This window comes from Peromyscus maniculatus, chromosome 1, assembly GCF_049852395.1.
Source record: "Peromyscus maniculatus bairdii isolate BWxNUB_F1_BW_parent chromosome 1, HU_Pman_BW_mat_3.1, whole genome shotgun sequence".
Classification (NCBI taxonomy): domain Eukaryota; kingdom Metazoa; phylum Chordata; class Mammalia; order Rodentia; family Cricetidae; genus Peromyscus; species Peromyscus maniculatus.
In genome coordinates, this window is record NC_134852.1 from 54,287,713 (window position 1) to 54,310,209 (window position 22,497).

The 22,497-nt window shown below is 58.2% G+C and overlaps 1 protein-coding gene across 3 annotated transcripts; it reads left to right on the plus strand.

Moving 5' to 3' along the window:
• The first annotated feature begins 264 nt into the window (after positions 1-264).
• On the plus strand, positions 265-19,608 carry Lmtk3 (lemur tyrosine kinase 3). 3 transcript variants are annotated; one of them, XM_006981940.4, is made up of 16 exons: positions 265-485; positions 2,104-2,216; positions 2,994-3,127; positions 3,352-3,502; positions 3,942-4,018; positions 4,459-4,577; positions 7,263-7,350; positions 7,589-7,737; positions 8,389-8,473; positions 8,559-8,680; positions 8,759-8,908; positions 9,201-11,638; positions 14,220-14,614; positions 16,356-16,491; positions 16,838-16,975; positions 19,444-19,608. In XM_006981940.4, exons 1-16 carry the CDS (start codon positions 445-447, stop codon positions 19,458-19,460), a joined length of 4,353 nt encoding a protein of 1,450 aa, XP_006982002.2. In that variant the 5' UTR covers positions 265-444; the 3' UTR covers positions 19,461-19,608. The 3 variants fall into 3 exon arrangements, with proteins under 3 accessions (XP_006982002.2, XP_015855981.1, XP_015855982.1); XM_016000495.3 differs by lacking the exon at positions 265-485 and adding an exon at positions 1,873-1,983; XM_016000496.3 differs by lacking the exons at positions 265-485; positions 2,104-2,216; positions 2,994-3,127; positions 3,352-3,502; positions 3,942-4,018 and adding an exon at positions 4,199-4,308.
• Positions 19,609-22,497: the final 2,889 nt, after the last annotated feature.

Consider the following 22,497-nt stretch of genomic DNA (forward strand, 5'->3'; position numbering starts at 1 on the left):
CTGAGCTAATCACACTGAGTGCTGTAATAAACTCAGCTCTTAGCGAACTTAAGAACAAATAGCAAGCTCCCCGACCTCATCACTGGTGGCAGATGCCCCCGGCCTGCCACCCTCATGCTCATCCCCGCAGGCGGCGCAACCCGAGTCTCCCAGCTGGACTGCATTTCCCAGAAGACTCTGCGCAGCCCGACAGCTCCCCATAAGCCTCTCTTCCTTTAGGTCCTGGCTCTCCAGCCAGGGGGCAGCTTTGCGTGCTCGCTCCTCGTTCACCCCAACCCCATTCCCTGTACTTTGCTGCTCCTCCATCCACAACGATCCTGCCTCAGTTTCTCCAGTGAGCCCCTGTGAGGCCTCCCCTCCTCCCAGTGCCCCCAGGGAGCAGTGCTGCGCGCGCAGCTCCCGTCCAGCCTCACTGAGGGGACGAGTCGCAGGTATTCCTGGACCATGGAGACATCCTCGCCGAGGGCGGCAGTCTGCGCTTCTGGGTGTGTCTGCAGCTCTGTGTGCCGCCGGGTGGGGTGGGACCCCGAGACTGCAGCCTGGCACGTGATGTGTGTGTGTGTGTGTGTGTGTGTGTGTGTGTGTGTGTGTGTGTGTGTGTCTTGTCTGATGTGTCGGTGTCCCTGGTTCCCATCCTTAGCTCTGTCAATGCCCGGTTGTGTACATGGGGCAGGTGACTGGCCCTCTCTGTGCCTCGGTTTCCTTACCTGTACATTGGGCATGAAAAAGCACCTGTCTTGGTGGCTGTTGTGAGGATCGAAAGGTAATACTCCAAACCTCGGAAACGTCTGGCGCAGAATAAATCCTGCTAATAATAAATACATGAAATAAACTACGCTTATGCATCTTTTGTGCCCATGTGTGTTGGTGTATGTGACGTGAGGCTACAGTGGGGTAACAAGTCTAAAGAGTGTGTCCACTCGCGCTGTCTGTTTCGGTAGGTGGTGTGTCTTTGTGTGCAATACTCGTGACTGTACTTTTTGCACAGGGCATGTTTGTGCCCTGTCCTGTGTTTGTGTTTTTGCATAAGCGGCGTGGCTTTGCATTATGAACTGTATGTTCTCATGTGCATATGTGTATGTGATGTGCGTTTGTCCCAGGGGTGAGCAATGTGCATACCCAGTGCCTGCATACATGCATGTGTTGTTTCTGTATGTTCACGTATGTGACTGACCAGCCTGTGTCTGTGCATGCATGCAAGGGTCTTTGGATGTATGAGCTAGTCATGTCTATGTGCTCTTTGTTGTCTATGCAGAATGTCAGTTTATGACAGCATGCCTCCTCATGTCCCAAAGGGTCTGTGTGGATCTTTGTGATACCTCCTGTGTTTGGAGCTCTGTGGTGTGTGTGTGTGTGTGTGTGTGATGCTGGGACATTCCTGTGTGGCTGGGCGAATCTGTACCAACCAGAGGCTGGACTGCCTATGCATTCTCAGTGTAGTCTGTCCCTATGTCTTTGTGTGTGACGTGTCCGTGTCTCCGTCTGCTGATGGCTGTCCACTTTTGTATGTGATGCGCTTGTGAAGGTTCCTGTGACATGTGTCAGCTGTGTGTGGGCTGCGTGGGTTTGATATCTGCATCTTAGCATGTAGCACACGTGTAGACACCAGTAGTGTGTCACAGTGGTGTCAGGGCCACGCACTGTGGACTCTGCGCCCCCCCCCCCGCCCCCCGCCAAGGGTCTGTTGGTCTCCGTCTCGTCCCTCCTCCCCCTTCCTATTCTCCCCTCCCGCCTGGCAGCCAATGCAACCGGGAACCAGTTGCCATGACAACGCTCCCTCCTCCCTCCTCCCACCCTTCCTCTGACAGGCTCTCTGCTCCCCCAATCCCGATTGTCCTCGGGGGCGGGGCCCTCGCTCTCCCCCCCATCTTCCCCTCCCCCCTACCCCAGCAACCCCGGCTCCCTAGCTCCTCTCCTCCGTCCGCCTCTCCATCCCTTCATCCGTCTGTCCTTTCGAGGAGGGGGAGGGGGGTACCTGAGCCAGTAAGCAGCCCCTCCCTCCTCCTGTCCTGCGTTTCCCGCCCCTCTCCTGGGCTGGGGGAGGCCAGGGTTGAGCGGGTCCCCATGGCTGGGGGCTGAGGGCCCGCCCCGCCTCCTCCCCAGCCGCCGATACCTCCACCTCCCTTCCATCCTGGACAAGATGCCTGCGCCCGGCGCACTCATCCTCCTGGCGGCCGTCTCCGCCTCCGGCTGCCTGGCGTCCCCAGCGCACCCGGGTGAGTATGTCCAGCCGTCCGCGGCCCGCGCCCAACCCCCACCGGGCCAGCCTGGCACCTGTGCGCAGTCCCTGGGGACGAGCGGGTCTGCAGGGTCAGGGAGACGAGCCAAGGCGGGTGGGGAGTGGGCTGCGGACCGAGTGCGTGCATGTGAGCGTGCATGTGAGCTCATGTGCACGCGAGTGCACACGGCGCGCGGGGAGATGGAAGGCCGCAGCCTTTGGGGGAGAGAGACCCTATTTCTAAGGGGGACACAGCTCTGGCTTTGCAGAGTCCCCTCCCTCAGGGCTAAGGCTGTGGCTAGAGAATGGGCCTGTGTTCCCAGTGTCTTTAAAAGAAACAGTTCCCAGTCACCTTTCAGACGTGGAGTGGGCAGGGGGTTCAGCTCCGGGTAAAAATCTTGGAGCAACCCGCAATTGGGAGGGGGTCATGAAGCTATGCGCGGCAGCATATTACAAATTCTCAGAGCTTCAGGCCTCATTATTGCTCGTCACTGAGATGTATCCAAATACGGGTTAGGGGATGCATTTGGGGCGAGAGGCGGGGGGGTGGGTCCCAGCTTGGGACGAAAAGAGGGACCCCACCCCCAACCACCTGGGAAAGCCTTAAACTACAACTCCCACAATACATTAGGCCACCCGGCCTCTCTGCCAAGGGGCTCCTGGGTGCGGGGCATCATGGGAGTCGTAGTCCAAGACTAGCCCAGGATGGGAGGGTCACGGAGTCCGGTAGCCGGTGTCTTAAAGCCCAGACCCCAGCCCAGCCTTATGCCCACAGATGGATTTGCTCTGAGCCGAGCCCCTCTGGCTCCGCCCTACGCTGTGGTCCTCATTTCCTGCTCCGGTCTGCTGGCCTTCATCTTCCTCCTTCTTACCTGTCTGTGTTGCAAACGGGGTGATGTTCGTTTCAAGGTGAGGTGCCCTGGGACTAACCTGGGGAGAAAGACCCCAGCCAGCGAAGGGGCTGGAAGTCCCAGAGCACTCCCAAACCTGGGAACTTGGGATCCTCACACCAGCGGAAATGGGGTTGGGATCTGAGGGACAGCTCTGTGAACTGTGGGGAGGCAATTAGGGCAGGACGCTGGCGTCTCAGCACCCCCCTCCCGGTGCTCCCATTCTTGCCTCTCGCACCCCAGGAGTTTGAGAACCCAGAAGGGGAGGACTGCTCTGGGGAGTACACCCCCCCTGCGGAGGAGACCTCCTCCTCACAGTCGCTGCCTGATGTCTATATTCTGCCGCTGGCAGAGGTCTCCCTGCCAATGCCTGCCCCGCAGCCTGCACACTCAGGTACTGCCCCCTCCACCCCAGGATGCTGTGGTCCCAACCCCGAGGGCTGCCTTTCGTGGCTCAGGGAGGGCAGAGGACGGAACCCTAGATTCATGGAAGTAACTTATAGGGAGGCCACACGCACCATCTTGCAGAAAACCACAGATCTGGAGAGTCCTGCAGGATGGCCCCAGGGCCATCAGCCTAGATCTCAACCCGGGAAGCCAGCCTATAAGCTGACTAACCAGTCTTGGAGCTAGGGTTGCCAAAGGGAAGGGCTGATTGGACCCTGGATCTCATGGGCAGCCAATGAGGAGGCTGGACCCTGCCATGGAATGTTGGAGACAGCCAATAAAAGGAGACTGCTGTCTACTCTGCTCTCAGACCCCACCCACTGTGGTGGTGTGGGGTATCCTGGAAAGGAGAGGCGCTCAGGGCCTCCCCTCCTGCCCCTCCTCAGACATCAGCACCCCCCTGGGCCTGAGCCGCCAGCACCTCAGCTACCTACAGGAGATTGGCAGCGGCTGGTTTGGGAAGGTGAGGGGCCTGGGCGGGAGGCAGAGGGGCATCCATACATCTCAGGCCTGTGCTCCTGTTCTATGTCTACCCGCATTGCCATCTGCTCTCGGCCTCCCCAGCCCCCACGCCCCTCAGCCTGCCCCCCTCCCTCCACCTCTCACCCACTCCCACCCACCTACCCCCACATCTGTCGGTCAGCGCCTCCCTCCTCACTCCATTGACCACTCCGCCTCGCCACCCGGCTCTCCACGCGTCCGTCAGTCTGTCCATCCTTCCATCCGTCCCCGCGTGCATCGGACTCTGGGCCTGTGAGTCTCTCATTCCGTGTCTGGTGGGGGACCAGGGAGGTGGGACATGAAGGGAAGGCCTGGAAGGTGGTTGGGAGTTTGGTGTGTATGGAGCTAGCCTGGGGATGGGCTGGACACAGGTCGGCACTGACCGAAGCCCTCCTTGACCAGGTGATCCTGGGGGAGGTTTTCTCAGACTACACGCCTGCTCAGGTGGTGGTGAAGGAGCTCCGGGCCAGCGCAGGGCCCATGGAGCAGCGCAAGTTCATCTCAGAGGCTCAGCCCTATAGGTAAGTCCGTGGACAGGGCTTCTAGAAACGAAGCATCAGGTGGAGGAGGTGATGCTTGGAAGTGGATGGAACCCAGTGTGGTGCCAGGCCTGGCTTCCAGTCTCAGGTTTCTTCCTGACTGTATGGCTTTGGTGCCAGGATTTCCCTCCTGGAATCTTGGGTCTCCCCTAGAGCGAGCTAGAGACAGCCTGGGGAAGGGGGTTCCCAGGCTGCACCTCAGGATCTTCATCCCAGTCACAGTTAAGACCATACCCGAGCTATCACTGATGAGTCAGCCCCACCCCCCTTCTCCACTGTGAGAAAGATCTGTGACCACCCTGCTTAGGCTTCACGCCATTCTTTACACATAATTGTGCTTGGAGGTAGGAAGGTGTGTGTGGGCTCATTAGAGTCTGGCCCATCCTTGCTCCAAGTCCTCCCATGGCTCCTCCTCAGTGCTCCCAGGACATGGCCACAGCTCCCTCTGGCCCACAGGCCCTGCATAGTCTGTTCCTCTAATCTGGCCTCTGGCCTCAACTCCCTGCAGCTGCCCAAGGCCTTTGCTATTGCTCTTCCCTCCGGAGAATACCACTTCTTACCTGCTCATCTCTAACGCTGAACTGGGCCTTCATGTTCCTTTTTTAGTCTCAGCCCCAGGCCCCAGGGAAGGAGGGCCTTACACAGGCATGGTGAGCTTTACCTGCAATTGTACTCAGAATGCTGAGGCAGGAGGATTTTATGTAGGCTTGAGGCCAGCCTGAGCTACAGGAGACCTTGTCTCAAAAACTGTGTGTTGTTGTTTTGCCTTGGTACTTGTATATTGTCTGTCTTTCTCTAGATTGAGGCTCTTTAAATTTAAGCTAAATAAAATGAAATGAGTTCAAAACTCATTCAGCCAGATATGGTTCACCCCTGCGATCAGAACACTTAGGACACTGAGGCAGGAGGATCTTTAGGAATTTGAGGCCAGCCTGGGCTACAAATAAATGAATTTAAATACTCACTTCCTGAGTGACACTTGCCACATTTCGGGTGCACCACAGCTGACCCATGTCAGAGGTATCTGTGGGATACAGGGTCCTCTCTGTCTCTGAGCACAAGTGTGAGTTCTGTAAGCCCCAGGAGATGTTTGCTGATCCAGGCATAGAGCTGAACGGTATGACCCTACCTTTATGAGCAAATCCAAGCGGCACGTTCCTTCACCTCTTGAGCCTCTGTTCCCTTCTGGATCGCCCTGGTCTTTACTCTGCCCCACAGAGGTGTGCTGAAGTCCTGGCTTTCTCTCTCTCCATTGTCCTTGGTCCTTACCTCCTGCCATTTCTCAGGTTCCGGCACATGGCAGTCACTTTCCACATGCCTTCCACCAAGTGGGATGTTAGCAGTCTCCTAGGAGGGGAGGGGCTGAGGATCCAGCCAAGCTGTGGTTGTAACACAGATACTAGCCCGGCCCCCAGCTCCCAAGTGGCCCTTGGCATCTGCCTGGCCTCGTCAGAGAAGGAACTCACCTGCACGGGCCCCACTTGGGGTACCAGGCTTTGCAACCATGGCTGGGCTACTTTCAAAGCCTGGGGAGGCCTGGTTCTGTGGAGCCAGCCGCCTTGCTGAACACTCTGGGAAGCTGGCTAAGGCAAGAGAGGAGGCAGAGTGCTGGGGCTGGGCCGCAGCCAGCAGCCTTGCAGACGCAGCCGGGATGGAGGCCGCGAATCAAGTCAAGCATATGTCTACGGGTGGGAATAAAAGCAGCAATAACGGTGGGCCTGGTGGTGTACACCTACCACACATCCCAGCACTCTGAGGGCTGAGGCAGGAGGATTGTGCACTCCCAGGCAGCTTTGCAGAGTGAAACCCTGTCTCAGATCACAGACTGGCAGGACCCGCCCCTCCCCGGGGCCAGCTCCTTCACAGTCCGCTGTCCACGTGACTTTCTTGGGAGTCAGAGGAAGTAATCAGAGAGGCAGAGGGACTTCCCTGGGAGACTTGAGAGGGATTCAGACCCAGTGCAAGGTGAATGAAGAGGCAGTGAAGCCGCTTGAAGCTGGGGCCTAACAGGGGGCAGAGACAAGAATGGGCTCCCGAGACGCTTGGTGCTTAGGAATGTGTGCTGCTCTCTCAGAGGACCCGAGTCTAGTTCCCAGCACCCAAGTCTAATGGCTCATGAGTGCCTGTAGCTCCAGTCCCAGAGGTCTGATGCCCTCTCCTGGCCTTCGTGGGCACCTGCACTCACATGCCCATACCCACACATAAACACACATATACACATAATTCTAAAAAATTAAAAATACGGGAAAAGAAAAAAAGAGTGAAGTTGAGGCCTGGTGGCTCACGCGTTTAGTCCCAGCACTTAAGAGACAGAGACAGATGAATCTCTGTGAGTTTGGGGCCAGCCTGGGCTACATAGTAAGTTTCAGGACAGCCAGGGCTATATAGGGAGACCCAGAGTAAAAAAGAAAGAAATCCTGAGGAGAGAGTGTCCCCCATAGAGGTGGGCTGTGAGTGCAAAGGCCTAGAGCTGGTGGTGAGGTGTGTCTGGCCAGAGTAGCTGGAACACCAGACAGTTTGGGTCTCATGGGACGGCTGGGGGGCCATGGAGAGTTCAATGAGCCAACCTGCAGGGGACATGAGGTTACGTCTACAGGCCTGGGACAGGGCTTGGCGAGGCTCAGCTTGGTGGGCTGGACACAGGCTGCTCTTTCTCTGCCCCTAAAGGAGTCTGCAGCACCCCAACGTCCTCCAGTGCCTGGGCGTCTGTGTGGAGACCCTGCCTTTCCTGTTGATTATGGAGTTCTGCCAGCTGGTGAGGGGCTGGGGAGAGGGAGGGCCTGCTGGAGCTGGAAGCCAGCTTCGCTCCCAGGACTCGGGGGTCTGCACTAGCCAGGGACTGAATCCGAGGTATCATGCATGTGTGGCAAGCATCTGACCAACTAAGCTGAAGCGGCAGGGGAAACCGGCTTGGAGGGGCTGCCCGACGTGGGGCGGAGGCTACTTCGTGCTCTCTTCAAATTGTGCTAAACTGCTCTTGTTTGCCCCCGCAGGGGGACCTGAAGCGATACCTCCGTGCCCAGCGGCCACCGGAGGGCATGTCCCCTGAACTGCCCCCTCGTGACCTTCGGACACTGCAGAGGATGGGCCTGGAGATCGCCCGGGGACTGGCGCATCTGCATTCCCACAACTACGTGCACAGGTGAGCCAGGCGGATCCAACAGCAGGGGGACCCAGGGGAGAACTGAGGAAGAGGACTCAGTGCCTGGGCGCTGAAGTTCTGAAGAAGGTGGAGGGAAGGAAAGGGGAGGAGTCAGGAGGGGGAGGAGCAGCCAAGGAGAGGGAGATTTAGGGAGCCAGCTGAGTGGGGTGGCCTGTGATCCCAGCACTGAGAAGGCTGAGCTAGGAGGATCCCAGCAGGAGTGGGGCCAGCCTTGTCTACATAGCAAGTCCCAGGACAGCCAAGGCGGAAAAGAAAGAAGAGAGAGAGGAGAGGAGAGGGAGGAGTCAGGAGGGAAGGGGAGGAAGGAGAGGAGGAGGCGAGAGGAAGAGAAGGAGAGAGTCAGGGGAGAAAGGAGACAGAGGAAGAGGGAAGAAAGACTGAGGTGTCAATAAAGGAGGTAGAGAGTGAGGAGGAGTTAGGGAGGAAAGCGGGAATTCGGGGGAGGAGGAGCCAGGACAGGAGCGGGAAGAGCCACCCGAGGAAGATGAGGTGTCAAGAGAGAGGAAAGACCCAGAAGAGGAGGAGGAGGACCAGGGCAGGTGGTGTGGTGGTGGAGGAGGAGGAGGAAGGAGTCGGGAGAGGAGGAGCCTGCGCCAGACTCATGCCGCCTCCCCCACCCCTACCCCGCAGCGATCTGGCGCTGCGCAACTGCCTGCTAACTTCAGACCTCACGGTCCGCATCGGAGACTACGGCCTGGCGCACAGCAACTACAAGGTGGGCAGTGCGTGTGCGTGCGTGTGTCTGTGCGCGTGGCCCGGTCTGTGTCACCCACTGACCTGCGGACCCCGCCCGCCCCCAGGAAGACTACTACCTGACCCCCGAGCGCCTGTGGGTCCCGCTGCGCTGGGCAGCACCCGAGCTGCTGGGCGAACTGCACGGCAGCTTCGTGCTGGTGGATCAGAGCCGGGAGAGCAACGTCTGGTGAGGCCACGGGTCGCCGGCGCCTGGGGGATGGGGCTCCGCGGCTCCCTGACCTCTGACCTCTGGCCTCTGACCCAGGTCACTGGGGGTGACGCTTTGGGAGCTATTCGAGTTCGGGGCGCAGCCCTACCGTCACCTATCTGACGAGGAGGTCCTGGCCTTCGTCGTCCGCCAGCAGCACGTCAAGCTGGCCCGGCCGAGGCTCAAACTGCCCTACGCTGACTATTGGTAAGGCGCCCGATTCCGGGGTCAAGCTCAGGCCCAGACTTCCTAGCCCAGCCACCTGTGACCCCCATCTCCATCACCTGATGCCTAAAGTGGAGAAACGGACGCAGGGGAGTGGCACGTGGGAACTCTGCCCTGCCCTACCAGTCCTTACCTCTCCTCCCCCAGCCTCCCCCCCCCCTCCCTCTGCTTCAGGGCCCCGGACTTTGTCTCTCTCTCTCTCTGTTGGCCTCTGTTCCTCTCCCGCTCTCTCGGGAGTTCTGCCCCCCTCACGGTCCCCTTTCTTGTCTCCCAGGTACGACATTCTGCAGTCTTGCTGGCGGCCGCCAGCCCAGCGCCCCTCGGCCTCCGATCTCCAGCTGCAGCTCACTTACCTGCTGTCTGAACGGCCCCCCAGACCCCCTCCGCCGCCACCCCCTCCCCGAGACGGGCCCTTCCCCTGGCCCTGGCCCCCCTCGCATAGTGCGCCGCGCCCGGGGACCCTGTCCTCTCAGTTCCCCCTTCTGGATGGCTTCCCCGGGGCTGACCCAGATGATGTTCTCACGGTCACGGAGAGCAGCCGCGGCCTCAACCTTGAGTGCCTGTGGGAGAAGGCCCGGCGTGGGGCTGGCCGGGGTGGGGGTGCACCTCCCTGGCAGCCCGCCTCTGCGCCTCCTGCGCCCCACACCAACCCATCCAACCCCTTCTACGAGGCGCTGTCCACGCCCAGCGTGCTGCCGGTCATCAGCGCACGCAGCCCCTCGGTGAGCAGCGAGTACTACATCCGCCTGGAGGAGCATGGTTCTCCGCCAGAGCCCCTCTTCCCCAACGACTGGGACCCGCTGGACCCAGGCGTGCCCGGTCCCCAGGCCCCTCAGGCTCCCTCCGAGGTCCCCCAGCTGGTGTCCGAGACCTGGGCCTCCCCCCTCTTCCCTGCGCCCCGACCCTTTCAGGCCCAGTCCTCCGGATCAGGTGGCTTCCTGCTGAGTGGCTGGGACCCCGAGGGCCGGGGCGCTGGAGAGACCTTGGCAGGAGATCCTGCCGAGGTGCTTGGGGAACAGGGTACCGCGCCCTGGACGGAGGAGGAGGAGGAAGAGAGCTCCCCAGGCGAGGACAGCAGCAGCCTTGGTGGGGGACCCAGCCGCCGGGGACCTCTCCCTTGCCCCTTGTGCAGTCGGGAGGGTCCCTGCTCCTGCCTGCCATTGGAGCGGGGGGACGCCGTGGCCGGCTGGGGGGGGCACCCTGCCCTTGGCTGTCCCCACCCCCCAGAGGACGACTCTTCGCTGCGTGCAGAGCGGGGCTCCCTGGCCGACCTGCCCCTGGTCCCCCCCACCTCAGCCCCTTCCGAGTTTTTGGACCCCCTTATGGGGGCCGCAGCGCCCCAGTACCCCGGGCGGGGGCCGCCTCCCGCTCCCCCCCCTCCGCCGCCACCTCCCCGGGCCCCCGCGGAACCGGCCGCGTCCCCCGACCCCCCGTCGGCCCTGGCCAGTCCAGGCTCCGGCCTGTCGTCTCCGGGCCCCAAGCCGGGGGACAGCGGCTACGAGACCGAGACCCCTTTTTCCCCCGAGGGAGCCTTCCCAGGTGGGGGGGCGGCCGAGGAGGAAGGGGTCCCTCGGCCGCGGGCTCCCCCCGAGCCACCCGACCCAGGAGCGCCCCGGCCACCCCCAGACCCGGGTCCCCTCCCACTCCCAGAGTCCCAGGAGAAGCCAACCTTTGTAGTTCAAGTGAGCACCGAGCAGCTGCTGATGTCCTTGCGGGAGGATGTGACAAAGAACCTCCTAGGGGACAAGGGGTCGACACCCGGGGAGACAGGACCCAGGAAGGCGGGGAGAAGCCCCGCGAACAGAGAGAAGGGCCTGGACCCGAACAGGGACCTGACATCCCTGGGCAACAGGAAGAAAGTCCCCAGCTGGAGCCTCCCAGTGAACGGGGTGACAGTCTTAGAGACCGGCAAGCCGGGAGCCCTGGACGTGAAGGAGAAGGTGGCGGAGAATGGCCTGGAATCTCCCGAGAGAGGAGAGAGAGCCCTGGTGAATGGGGAGCCGATGTCCCCAGAGGCCGAGGAGAAGGTGCTGGCGAATGGGGTTCTGATGTCCCCAAAGAGCGAGGAGAAGGTGGCAGAGAATGGGGTCCTGAGGCTGCCCAGGAACACGGAGAGGCCGCCAGAGACTGGACCTCGGAGAGCCCCAGGGCCCTGGGAGAAGATGCCCGAGACTGGGGGTCTAGCTCCCGAGACCCTGCTGGATCAAGCCCCTGCGCCTTGCGAGGCAGTCTTGCCCCAGAATGGCTTGGAGACGGCCCCTGGCCAGCTTGGCCCAGTCCCCAAGAACGGGAACCCGGAACCCGGGACCGAGTGGAGAGTCCACGAGACTGGGGGGGCACTGAGAGTCCCCGGGGCTGGGAAGCTGGACCTCGGGAGTGGGGGCCGAGCCCAGGGGGGCGTGGGGATGGCCCCCGCCGGCGGCCCCGCAAGCGGCGTGGACGCAAAGGCCGGATGGGTAGACAGCTCGAGACCACTGCCGCCTCCGCCACCGCCACTGGGGGTCCAGCAGAGGAGGCCGGAGCCAGCGCCCCCGAAAGCCAGGCCGGAAGTGGCCCCCGAGGAAGAGCCAGGGGTCCCAGACAGCAGGCTCGGAGGAGACACGGCCCCCAGCGTCGACGAGGACCCCCCCAAGCCGGAGAGGAAGGGCCCCGAGATGCCGCGCTTGTTCTTGGACTTGGGACCCCCTCAGGGGAACAGCGAGCAGATCAAAGGTGAGAAGGTGGCCAGGTCCTGGGGTAGAGGAGGTGGGGCGGGAAAACTGAATAGGTCCTGGCACTACGACCGCCAACCACCCAGCAGTCACTGTATCTTGGGCCTACCTTGGCTGCGTCCCCGTTTGTATTCCTAAGAAGAGGTCTTCATGCCAAGAATGGATGATAGAAAGGCCCTATGAAGGGCCTGTCAAGGTCGCTGTGAGGGGCAGGCCTTAGCTATGGACAAATTCTCACCACTGAGCTCTCGGATACAGTGGAGACCTGTCTTTGTTATTTAAGCTTGTGTCGATGGGGTCTCCAAGTCTGGAACCAGAAGATAGCCAGAAACAAGCCAGGGCTGGGAACAGGTGGGGAAGTGCCATGTCTAGGGATAGCCACTCCCAAGAGGGCCACAGGTGACGCAGAATTTGCCACTTTTTCTTCTTAGATCAGTGTTCTGGATGTTCCAACAGTTGTAGGCAGCTCAGAGAGAGATCTGGTGTGGCAAGTCAGGGCCGTGTGAGGGCTCCGATAAGCTGGGAGTAACCAAGAGTGATGCCACATGTGTGTAATACCAGCGCTTGGGAGAGGGAAGCTGAAAGGGAGCTGTGAATTGAGGCCAGCCTGAGCTACATATCGAGTTCCAGGCCAGCCAGAGATACATGGTGAGATCCTGTCTCAGACAAAGCAGAGGGTTGGGGTACGGCTCAGTTGATGAAATATTTGCCTTGCAAATGTGAGGAACAGATCCTCAAGAGCCACACAAACCAGGTGTGGTGGTGTGCTTGTAAACATATATATATATATGTTTACATACATATATATATCTTTCTTTTAAAGTAAAAAAAAGTTCTGGGGAAGTGGAGACAGGAGGATTGCTAGAGCTCACTGCTCAGACACTCTGGCTTAATTGGTGAGCTCAAGGCCAGTGAGTGACTTTCTCAAAGGATGTGGATGTACTGAGGAGGATGCCTGAGGTTGTCCTGTCCTCCACACACATGCGCAAACACACACACACACACACACACACACACACACACACACACACACACAGATTATTTAAAAAAAAAAAAAAAAAAAGGCAGGCTGGCAGAAAGGGCACTTGCCACCTAACCTGATGCCTGGAGTTTGATCCGTAGGACTGTGGTTGAAGGACAGAACTGAGTTCCATAAGTTGTTCCCTGACCACCACACACATGCCGATGTACTTGTGTGTCTGCACACATACATAAATACACACACACACACACACACACACACATGCCGATGTACTTGTGTGTCTGCACACATACATAAATACACACACACACACACACACAGACATACACAAGATTTAAATTTTTTAATGTAAAAATTTAAAGGAAGCAATAATCTAAGGGGTCTCTCTAATATGTCAGGCCATGGGTTGCCCGTGGCTGGGCCCACCCTGGTGGGCGAGTGTCCGGGAGCCACTGAGAGTCTAGGAGCAGAAAGATGAGGCACACAGTGGCGCCTCAAGAGAAATAGTACCCACCCAAGTTCCTGAAACAATATGGAGTATACTGCCCTATTCCGGCTCTGCACTGGCACCCCACCCATGGGTCTAGAAAGACTTCAGGGTCACGTGACACTATTGGGGGAACTAAAATGTCTCAGAGAGTCTGGGTTGGCTTAGAGCTGCTGAGTGAAAAGAGGCTAGGAACGGCTTACTGTTTTCCACCCAGGGAACGCCTATTCATCCTTTAAAATCCCACACACACTTCCCCTTCCCTGGGAAGCCTTTATGACTGCCAAAGGCTATCACTCCAACCTTATGTTCATACCCACCACCCCTGACAGTACTGTGGCTGTAACACAATGCTCATCCCGCTATCCTGAGAGGGTACCTTCTGAGCAAAAGGCTAGGAGCTGAGTGGATGGCAGGGGAAGGGTGGGCACTAGCTTGGCACAGGTCAGTGAAATGTGAATGTGGGAGGCAGCCTCACCTACACTATCCTTAGTGCCTATACCCTCCGTAGTGCATACAGATGCTTTTCTTATGCACTGATGGAGGAACAGTGGCCCAGAGAGGTGGATGTGCTTGTCAAGGGACACAATGAAAGAGTGAGATGGGACTGGGTGGAAAGTGGCCTTGGGGACCTTTGTGGCAGAGAAAGTGCTGGGAGGTGGCCACCAAGCCAGGCAGGGAAGAACTTCCCTTCTGCAGGGAACATTGGTTCATTAACCCCAGGGACTGTGAGCATTTCTCTGTGCACAGACCAAAAGTCGAGTGAGCTGTTCCGAGGCCAGGTACACTAAGCAAGGTTGAACTGCTGCGCTAGGCAGGAGGGTGTGGCCAGAGCATGTGTGCCTGGCTCCTAGAGGTGGCTCAGGTCTGGGGTCCCCCAGAGCTGAAGAACGGGCAGGACTCAGTCCCAGGCAGTGATAATGTCATTTACAAATGTTGAGAGGGGGCAAGAATAGGGAGTCCTGACTGAGGTGGGGACAGACTGCAGAGAACCACGGGGCGCAGGTGCTGAGATCATGCACTGTAGTGTGTGTGGGGGGGTCTCACTCTGCACACAAGCCCTCCAAACCCCCCTCCTCCCAGCACACAGCTCACCTGTCTCTCCCCTTGCAGCCAAACTCTCCCGGCTCTCGCTGGCGCTGCCTCCGCTCACGCTCACGCCGTTCCCGGGCCCGGGCCCGCGGCGGCCACCTTGGGAGGGCGCGGACGCAGGGGCGGCTGGCGGGGAGGCCGGCGGGGCGGGGGCGCCGGGGCCAGCGGAGGAGGACGGGGAGGACGAGGACGAGGAGGACGAGGACGAGGAGGCAGCGGGCTCTCGGGGCCCCGGGAGGACGCGGGAAGCCCCAGTGCCCGTCGTGGTGAGCTACGCCGACGCGGACACGGCCCGCCCGCTGCGGGGGCTGCTCAAGTCTCCACGCGCGGCCGACGAACCCGAGGACAGCGAGCTGGAGAGGAAGCGCAAGATGGTCTCCTTCCACGGGGACGTGACCGTCTACCTCTTCGACCAGGTGAGCGGAGCCTCAGGGCAGACCGCAGCAGGACGGGAGGGAGGTGGACCCCCTGGTGGTCCTGGTGAATGGGCCGGGGCCAGAGGGAGACGCACCTTTTGAGTGCCCAGGGATGCTCACTTAGTGGGTGGAGCCCGGAGGGAGGCGGAAGCAAGTGGGCGGGGCCTGGGGGCCTGGGCCGAGCTTAGCAGGGGTAGGACCAGGAATGGGGTAGGGGTTTGCGATCTAGGAGTGACCTGAGGAGTGTTGGTGGGTCTAGAAGGCTGTCAGGAAGCAGCCTAGAGAGGCTGGGGAGACAAATAGAGATTATTAAAGACTGAAGAGAATGGGGGCGGGGCCCGGTTCACTGAGGGCGGAGCCTAGTGCTTTGAGCCCTGGTTTGTGGATAACACTTGAATGTCTGTGGAGTTGACTCTAATTTAATTTTTAATAGTGTATGTCTGTGTATATTCATGAGTGCATGTGCCTCAAAAGGTTATAAGCTTAGAATGCCCTCGGAGGCCCAGTCAGTGGGTGGACCCCGGAGGCAGGTGTCCGATGTGGGTACTGGGTAACAAACCCTGGTCGTTTAGAAAAGCATCTCCAGCCCCTTGGGATTGGGCTTTAAATGGGGCGGATCTTATCACGTGGAAGATGGAGCGGGCTTGGTTTTGGTCACCCAGGTTTGTAACCCCTGCTTTCAGAAGGCAGAGGCAAGACAATCTCTAGGATTTTTGTTTGTTTTTGAGAAAGGGTTGTGTGTGTGTGTGTGTGTGTGTTGGGGGGGGGCTGGCTGTCTTGGAACTAGCTCTGTAAACCAGGCTGGCCTCGAACTCACAGAGATCTTCCTGCTTCTGCCTCCTGAATGCATGCACCATCCCCTCCTTCATCCCCCCCCCCAAAAAAAAAATCTCTAGTTAAAGGCCAGCCTGATCTGCATAGAGAGTTGCAGCCAGGGCTACATATCAAAACTCTGTCTCAAACAAACAAATGAACAGACATACTAAAAAACCAAGTAACCAGGACCTGAAATCTTCATACTGTTGAAAACAGGAGGTCTTATAGACTGAGACTGTCTGAGGCCAGTTTTCGAGGCAGTTGAGAACAGAGTCAGGCACTGGGTTCAGGGACCTGGGATGCCAAAGCGAAACTTTAATTTTTGAGGCAGGGTTTCTCTGTGAAGCCTTGGGTGTCTGAGAACTCACTGGGTAGACCAGGCTGGCCTAGAACTCAGGGATCCACCTGCTTCCGTCTCCCGAATGCTGGGACTAAAGGCAAACACCACCCTGCCTGGCTCGAAGTGGGACTTGGAGAGCTTGAGTGGGGGCTGGGGTCATCGTCTCTTGGTGCTCAGTTGGCGTTAGGGATCGAGAGGGTCACAGGGGCAGGTTGTTAGTTCTGAGACACAGGTTTGGATCTCTGCAGCCCAGATCTTGGAGTTGGTGGCATGGGGTTTAGAGCAGCGTCTTGGGTTAAGGACTCTGAGTGCAGCAGGCTGAATTTAGAAGCAGGAGGGAATTCCTGAGCGGGGTGGGGCTTCACAGTCAGGTAAGAACGTAGACCAGGGCGAGAGTAAGGCCGGTCAGAAGCTTCGAAGGCAGATGAAGGTTACATCCACTTCGCCACACAATGCGGTGTCAGTAACTACAGGCTGGGGTGCCAAAAGACCCAGCAATATCTTTGGACTTTATTGCTTCTTGGAGATGCGGGGGTTGGGATGTGACAGTTCGTTCCCTATCCTTCCCTTCCCTTGCTTTCACAGGAGACTCCAACCAACGAGTTGAGCGTCCAGGGCACCCCCGAGGGGGACACGGACCCATCAACGCCCCCAGCGCCCCCGACGCCTCCCCACCCCACCACCCCAGGAGATGGGTTTCCCAACAACGACAGCGGCTTTGGTGAGGGGCGGAGCCCACGGCTCGGCCGCGGAGGGGCGGGGCTTGGGCAGGGAGGGAGAGGCCTTCTTATGCAATGGGCGTGTCTTGTGAGGGAGGGCGGGGCTAGGAAGGGACCTGGAAAAAAAGGATAGAGCCGGGAGTCTGTCCAGCCTGCATGGCCGGAGAGGGAGGGTCCTGGAAGGAGCTCAGGAAGGCAGGCCCTGGTAGAGGTGGGCAGGAGGGGGAGAGGGAGGGGAGGTATCTGAAGTGGGAGGGGCTGGGCCTTGCTGGAGGGTGGGGCTAAAGTCAGCCTTGTGCTAGTCTTTGAGACTGGTGTGTCTCTAAGGCTGGTCCACTCTCTCCTTAGGCGGCAGTTTCGAGTGGGCGGAGGATTTCCCCCTCCTCCCCCCGCCCGGGCCCCCCCTGTGCTTCTCCCGCTTCTCCGTCTCACCTGCGCTGGAGACCCCGGGGCCTCCCGCCCGGGCTCCCGACGCCCGGCCCGCAGGTACAGTGCTTCCAGCTGGACCCTGCTCCACCCCTCCCCTCCCTTACCTTGCCTGTCTCATTAATTTTCCTGCCTCTCTCTTTTCCGTCCCTCCACCCAGTCACTCTGACACCTCTCATCTCAGACCAGTTGGTTCCCATTCACAGCCTTGGACGGTTACATCAGTCTCTTAGCTTCAGTTTCTTCTTACTCAAGGATCCCCACGTGCGCACTCTCCTGCTTGCCCATCTTTTCCATTTCTGGGTTCAGACACCTTGCTGGATCTCCATCTCCTCTCCAAGGGCACTTCAAGCCCGCAGAGGATATGGCAGACCCCAGAGACAGGAGTCACTGTAACAGCAGAGAGCTCACAGTGACCTGCCACATTGCAACCCGCTCAATCCCCACTGCGATCGATCCTTAGAGCGGATTCTAGTCCCATCATTTTACGGAAAGGAGAACTGAGGCACTTAGAAAAGAGCTTAGAGCCGGAATTTCTCTCCAGGCTGGCCCTGAGTGCTGCCCTCTTGTGGTTAGCATCTGCTGCGTCCTTGTGCTCTTGGGGCCACTCACTCCGTTCTCCCCCTTCTGGCCATCATGTTGAACGCCCAGGAGTGTCCCTGACGTTTAGGGGTGTAATGTGGGCCGGCCAGTCAGTGTCCTTTCTGCCCACATTAGAGTGGGCATGATAGTGGATCATGCTCCTGAGTATTATGAGGGTATAAATGGCTTAATCTCCCTGATGGGCGCCTAGAGTGGAGATTGTGTGATGGATGGTGTTACTGACCCAGAGATGTGAAGAACTTAGCTAGTTCAAGGAACAGAAGACAGGCCAGGGTGCCTGGGGCATTCTGAGGGTGCAGAGTCAGAGTGAGGTGAAGGGATGGGACCGAATTTTTTAAATGATTTATTTATTTTTATATGCATTGGTGTTTTGTTTACATGTGTATGTCTGTATCGGTATAGAGCACTACTCCAGAACTGAAATTACAGACAGCTGTGAGCTGCCATGTGGGTGCTGGGAATTGAACCTGGGTACTCTGGAAGAGCAGCCAGTGCTCTTAACCACTGAGCCATCTCACCAGTCTTGGGATGGGATAGATTATAAGTGACTTGGGGGGCCCGATGTGGTGCACCCCTTTAATCCCAGCCCTTGGGAGGCAGAGGCAGATGGATCTCTGAGTTCAAGGCCATCCTGGTCTACAGGGCAAGTTCCAGGACAGTCAGGGCTACACAGAGAAACCCTGTCTCCAAAAACCAAAATATATAATAATAGTAATAATAAATAAATAAATAAATAAATAAATAAATAAATAAAGGACGGACTTGGAGGACCTTTGCCCAGAGGATGCTAGCGAACCATGGGGCAGGGGAGGGGCTGTGGTGTGAGGCTGGAAGAAGACAGGCTGGGTGACTGGGGAGAGGATGGGAAGAGTCAGGGAGGAGAGGCTAGTGAGCACGCTAGGTACAGGGAGAGAGGAGGGGCAGGGCAGAGTCAAGGGAAAGACAGGATTGGGGCTGCATCCCCCCAAGTCACCCAAATATTACTTCCTGACACCTCCATCTCAGGCCCCCCAGGAAGACAGGGCAGGGTGGGGTCCAGGGTGTGGGGACACTAGTCAGATAGTGAGTCAGGGCCCAGGCTGGCAGTATGACCTCACTCTTAGTCACCACGAGTGGGGATGGAGGACCCAGTGGTACGAAGGCCCAAATCCTTGCCTGCTGTCACAGATACTCCCGTCAGGCATGGGCAGAGAAGCTGCTAAGCATGTCTGTCTCCCCGGAGCACTGCAGGTGCCCCTGGGCACTCCTGGGCACGCCATCTTTACACCGGGTCCTGGGTGAGGAACTCATCCCAAGTACTTTGAAAAGGAGCGAGGACCATGCTTTCCACTCAAGGAGGAAGTGGGCTCTGCTGCCTCCCCTTGGCCAGGCCCCCAGGTGTCAGCACGAAAGTGTGAAGGAGGGGCTCACCCCTTGCCCCACTGGCCCTGTTAGTGTTCTAGGTGCAGAGAATGAGTCAGGCTGTCGTGTTGGGGAGCCTGGAGGATGGTTGGTGAGGGTACTGTGCGACAGACTGGTCCCATACTCCCATGCAGTGAAGGTACAGGCAGACACGAGGTTCTTCCACAGTAACTGGGATGAGATACATTAATACTCAATAGTGGAATACCTGAGGACAAATCGAGGAAGCAAATGATAGCCCAGGATGTCCAGGGGTGATAAGATGACTCAGAATGGTTGTGAAAGGCCTCGAAAGTGGGGGGCCTAAACTACCTGGGAAGAGCATTTAGACCCTGGGATAGAATGGTACCTGGAACATTTGAGGCCAGTGTGACTGGCGCAGAGGAACGGATGAGGTCAGAGGATGGGATGGGCATGGTGCCGCTCCTGGGCCTTCACCTCGAATGAGTTGGAAGCCAGAAGCCTGTCTCCCCTGATTCCATCTCTCCTGATTCCCATCCTCTCTCTACTCTCTTTGTCCCCAGGCCCCGTGGAGAACTGACTCCCCAAAGACCCAGCCCCTTTGCACCCCAAGAAGAGGGTTTGCGAGCAGAATCTTGTGTGGACGATGGAGCCATTGCCCCCGACACTGATGCAGCCTCTGGGGAGGCGCCTGAGGCTGCGCCCTCCCCCTCCTCCACCATGTGCCAAACAGGAGGCCCAGGCCCTCCACCCAGCCCCCCAGATGGATCCCCTGACCCCCCTGACCCCCTCGGAGCCACATGAGGCAGGAGCCTCATCGCTGGATAGCCACACTTCTTGGAACTGAACTGAACTCTTCTGGGCCCAGAGCCCCTGGCACAGCGGAGGTCCCTCCTGACCCACTCTTGGCCTCATGAAGGCCACTGGCTTCAGGAACCTGGGCCCCCATCTTGCGTCTCCCCTCACCCCCAGCCTGGCCCCTGGAGGGGCCTCTGATTCAAACCTTCGCGTGACATTTTCACATTATTTAAAAAAGACAAAAAACAACTTTTTGGAGGAAAATGGGGCCTGTGTGTGTTTGGGGAGGTGGGAGGGAGATGCCAGTAGACACGGCCTGGAGTCACTTCCTTTCCTCCTGGCCCCAAGGCGAGGTGCCCATGCAGCGGCGGCTTGCCCGCCTCCCTCCCTGCTCTGGTTCTGTTCCTTAGAGCCTGACATTGGTGGCAGCTTCAGCTTACCCTTCCATGTTCCACAAGGAGTCAGTGATGGCTTGGGACCAAACAATTGTGGTGGTAACCATGTCCCTGCAGGGTCCAGAAGCTGTCACAGGGCCAGGCCAGGTACTGGTGGTAGGAAGGCGCTCAGAACTGACCTGCTAGCCACTGCCTGCCTGCCCGCCTGCCCACATTGGCCTGCCTCCCTCCCTTCCTCCTGTGGACACCTGTTCCGTAGCCTCTGGACTAGGGTCCCTTGTCCCCCACACTTGGGACCATGTTCATTGGTACATGAAGGAGTGAATTTGCATGGTGGAAGGAGGCAGAGCAAGGGTGGGTTGAGTAGGATGGTGTACTCTGCTTTGTAAATTAAGGTGACGGGACACAGGCCAAGGAAAACCCTACAGCAGGCAGGGTTCACCGTCCTCACCACTGACGTGATCTAGAGGCATGCCAACCCAGGTTGGGGTGAGTCATGGTAGTAGGGTGGGCCAGGCCAGGAGGTCCTAGTTTGAAGAATGAGGGTTATAGGCCTGATGCCAAGTCTGAGAAAGGGCAAGGGCAGGTTTACAAGGGCCAGGTTTATTTATTTGGGGTGTGTGTGTGTGTAGAGAGAAGTGACAGGGAGAGACTGACTCTGTGGCCCTGGCTGTCCTAGAACTCACTCTGTAGACCAGGCTGGCCTCCAACTTAGGGGGTTAGCCTGCTTCTGCTGAGATTAAAGGCACAAGCCACTTCCACCTGGCCAAGGCCAGGAGTTTCAGGTCTGAGGGGAAAGGGCTATGTCCTAACTGGTGTGTGTGTGTGGTGGGGGAGCATGGCCAGGACCTTCACGTCTCTGTGAATGAAGAGGACCAGAACTGGTGTTGAAAAGCGGGGTGACCCAAGGTCTGCAAGGCTGATGTCCTACCAGTTCCAGGGAGCAGGGCTCGAGTCCTAATTCTCTAGTCTGAGGGAGGAGGGCATCTGAGGGCCTGACCCTGTCTGAGGGAGGAACCTGGGATCAGGACCCCTGGTCTGAAGGAGGGGTATACTTTCTCTGGCGCTCTCCACAAACTCATATTCAGTATCTTCAACCACAGAACCTTACTGCTTCACAGTTTTGGAGGCTAGAAGACCAAGACCAAGGCCATCAGTATTTTGGAAACTCCCGTGGTTTTGCCAGCCTGGCCTCAGGTAACCATTGGCACTCATTTGTGCTTTATTTATGCTGTTCTCTGCATTCATCTCCACATGGCGCCCGCTGTGGCTTGTGTCCAAACACCCACTTTGGGGGGACTTGTGTGTGTGTGGGTATGTTGGTGGGTACCGGGGGAGGCGTGGTCTTGTACAACTCAGCCTGGCCTTGAACACTTTCTCTTGCCTCAGCCTGCCTCTGCCGACACCTGAGCTCCCCATGCTCGGCCCGCAGGACAGTTAAAGCATTTTGCTGTCTGACTTGAATGCTCCACACACTTGCAGCTTAGTTTGGCCAACGTTCCCTTTAGCTCCTCAGTCAGGCACTGCCGATCGCCCCGGCCCTGGGCCCACCGTGGTGGCTCCTCCATACCCTCTCCTGCTCCAGTCACAGGGACTGGACGTCTTTCCACTTTCCCCTCTACTCGCTCTCAGATCACCCTGACCCCCTCAAACACACTAGACTCCTGCCTCATGACTTAGCTTCCCACAGCCAGGCCTGCATAACCTGTTCTTACCCCACAGAGCCACACCAGTCCCACACCAGTCCCCCGCCAGACCATGGAACCTAGGGTGAGGAGGGCCCTACTGCTAGTGGTTCCCTATGCCTCCATGTCCTTGTCACCTTAATTTGTGAGAGTACACCATCCAGCTCAAAGCCACCCCTTTCCCACCAATCCAAACTCGACCCATCTATGCCAAGCAAATCTGGTCCCAAGGTGAGAGAGACAAGGGACCTAAGTTCAGAGCCACTCACAGGTGGGAACTGGGACCCACACCCCACATGGTGCCTCTGCTGCCCAGTCACCATTCTCTTATGGCAAGTCCTGAGTTCAACCCATGGAGGCAGACACCGTGGGTCAGAGGGTGGTTAGGAACCTTTGAATCAAGACTCACTGCCCAGTGTTTTCCTGGTTCTTCGGGTGATGCTGGAAATTCCGTTTTATTTGGGACTCTCCATTTCACAACTGCCCCGGGGAGGAAGTAGTTCATGCCTCTTTTCCAACTTCAAGGTAAACTCCAGAAAAACCTTAATAGCTAGGAGACAAGACCGCCTTGGTCCACTGACATGCAGCCTGAGCCAGAGCCCACCCAGAAGATAATCTGGATACTCGTACCTTCCCTAGATCAGTGCTGTTGGGCGGACACCCACAGGTGCCTGTAGCCAAGGGAAGGCAAGACACAAACCCCCAATAGCGGTTTGCAGATCCAATACACACCTCCTGG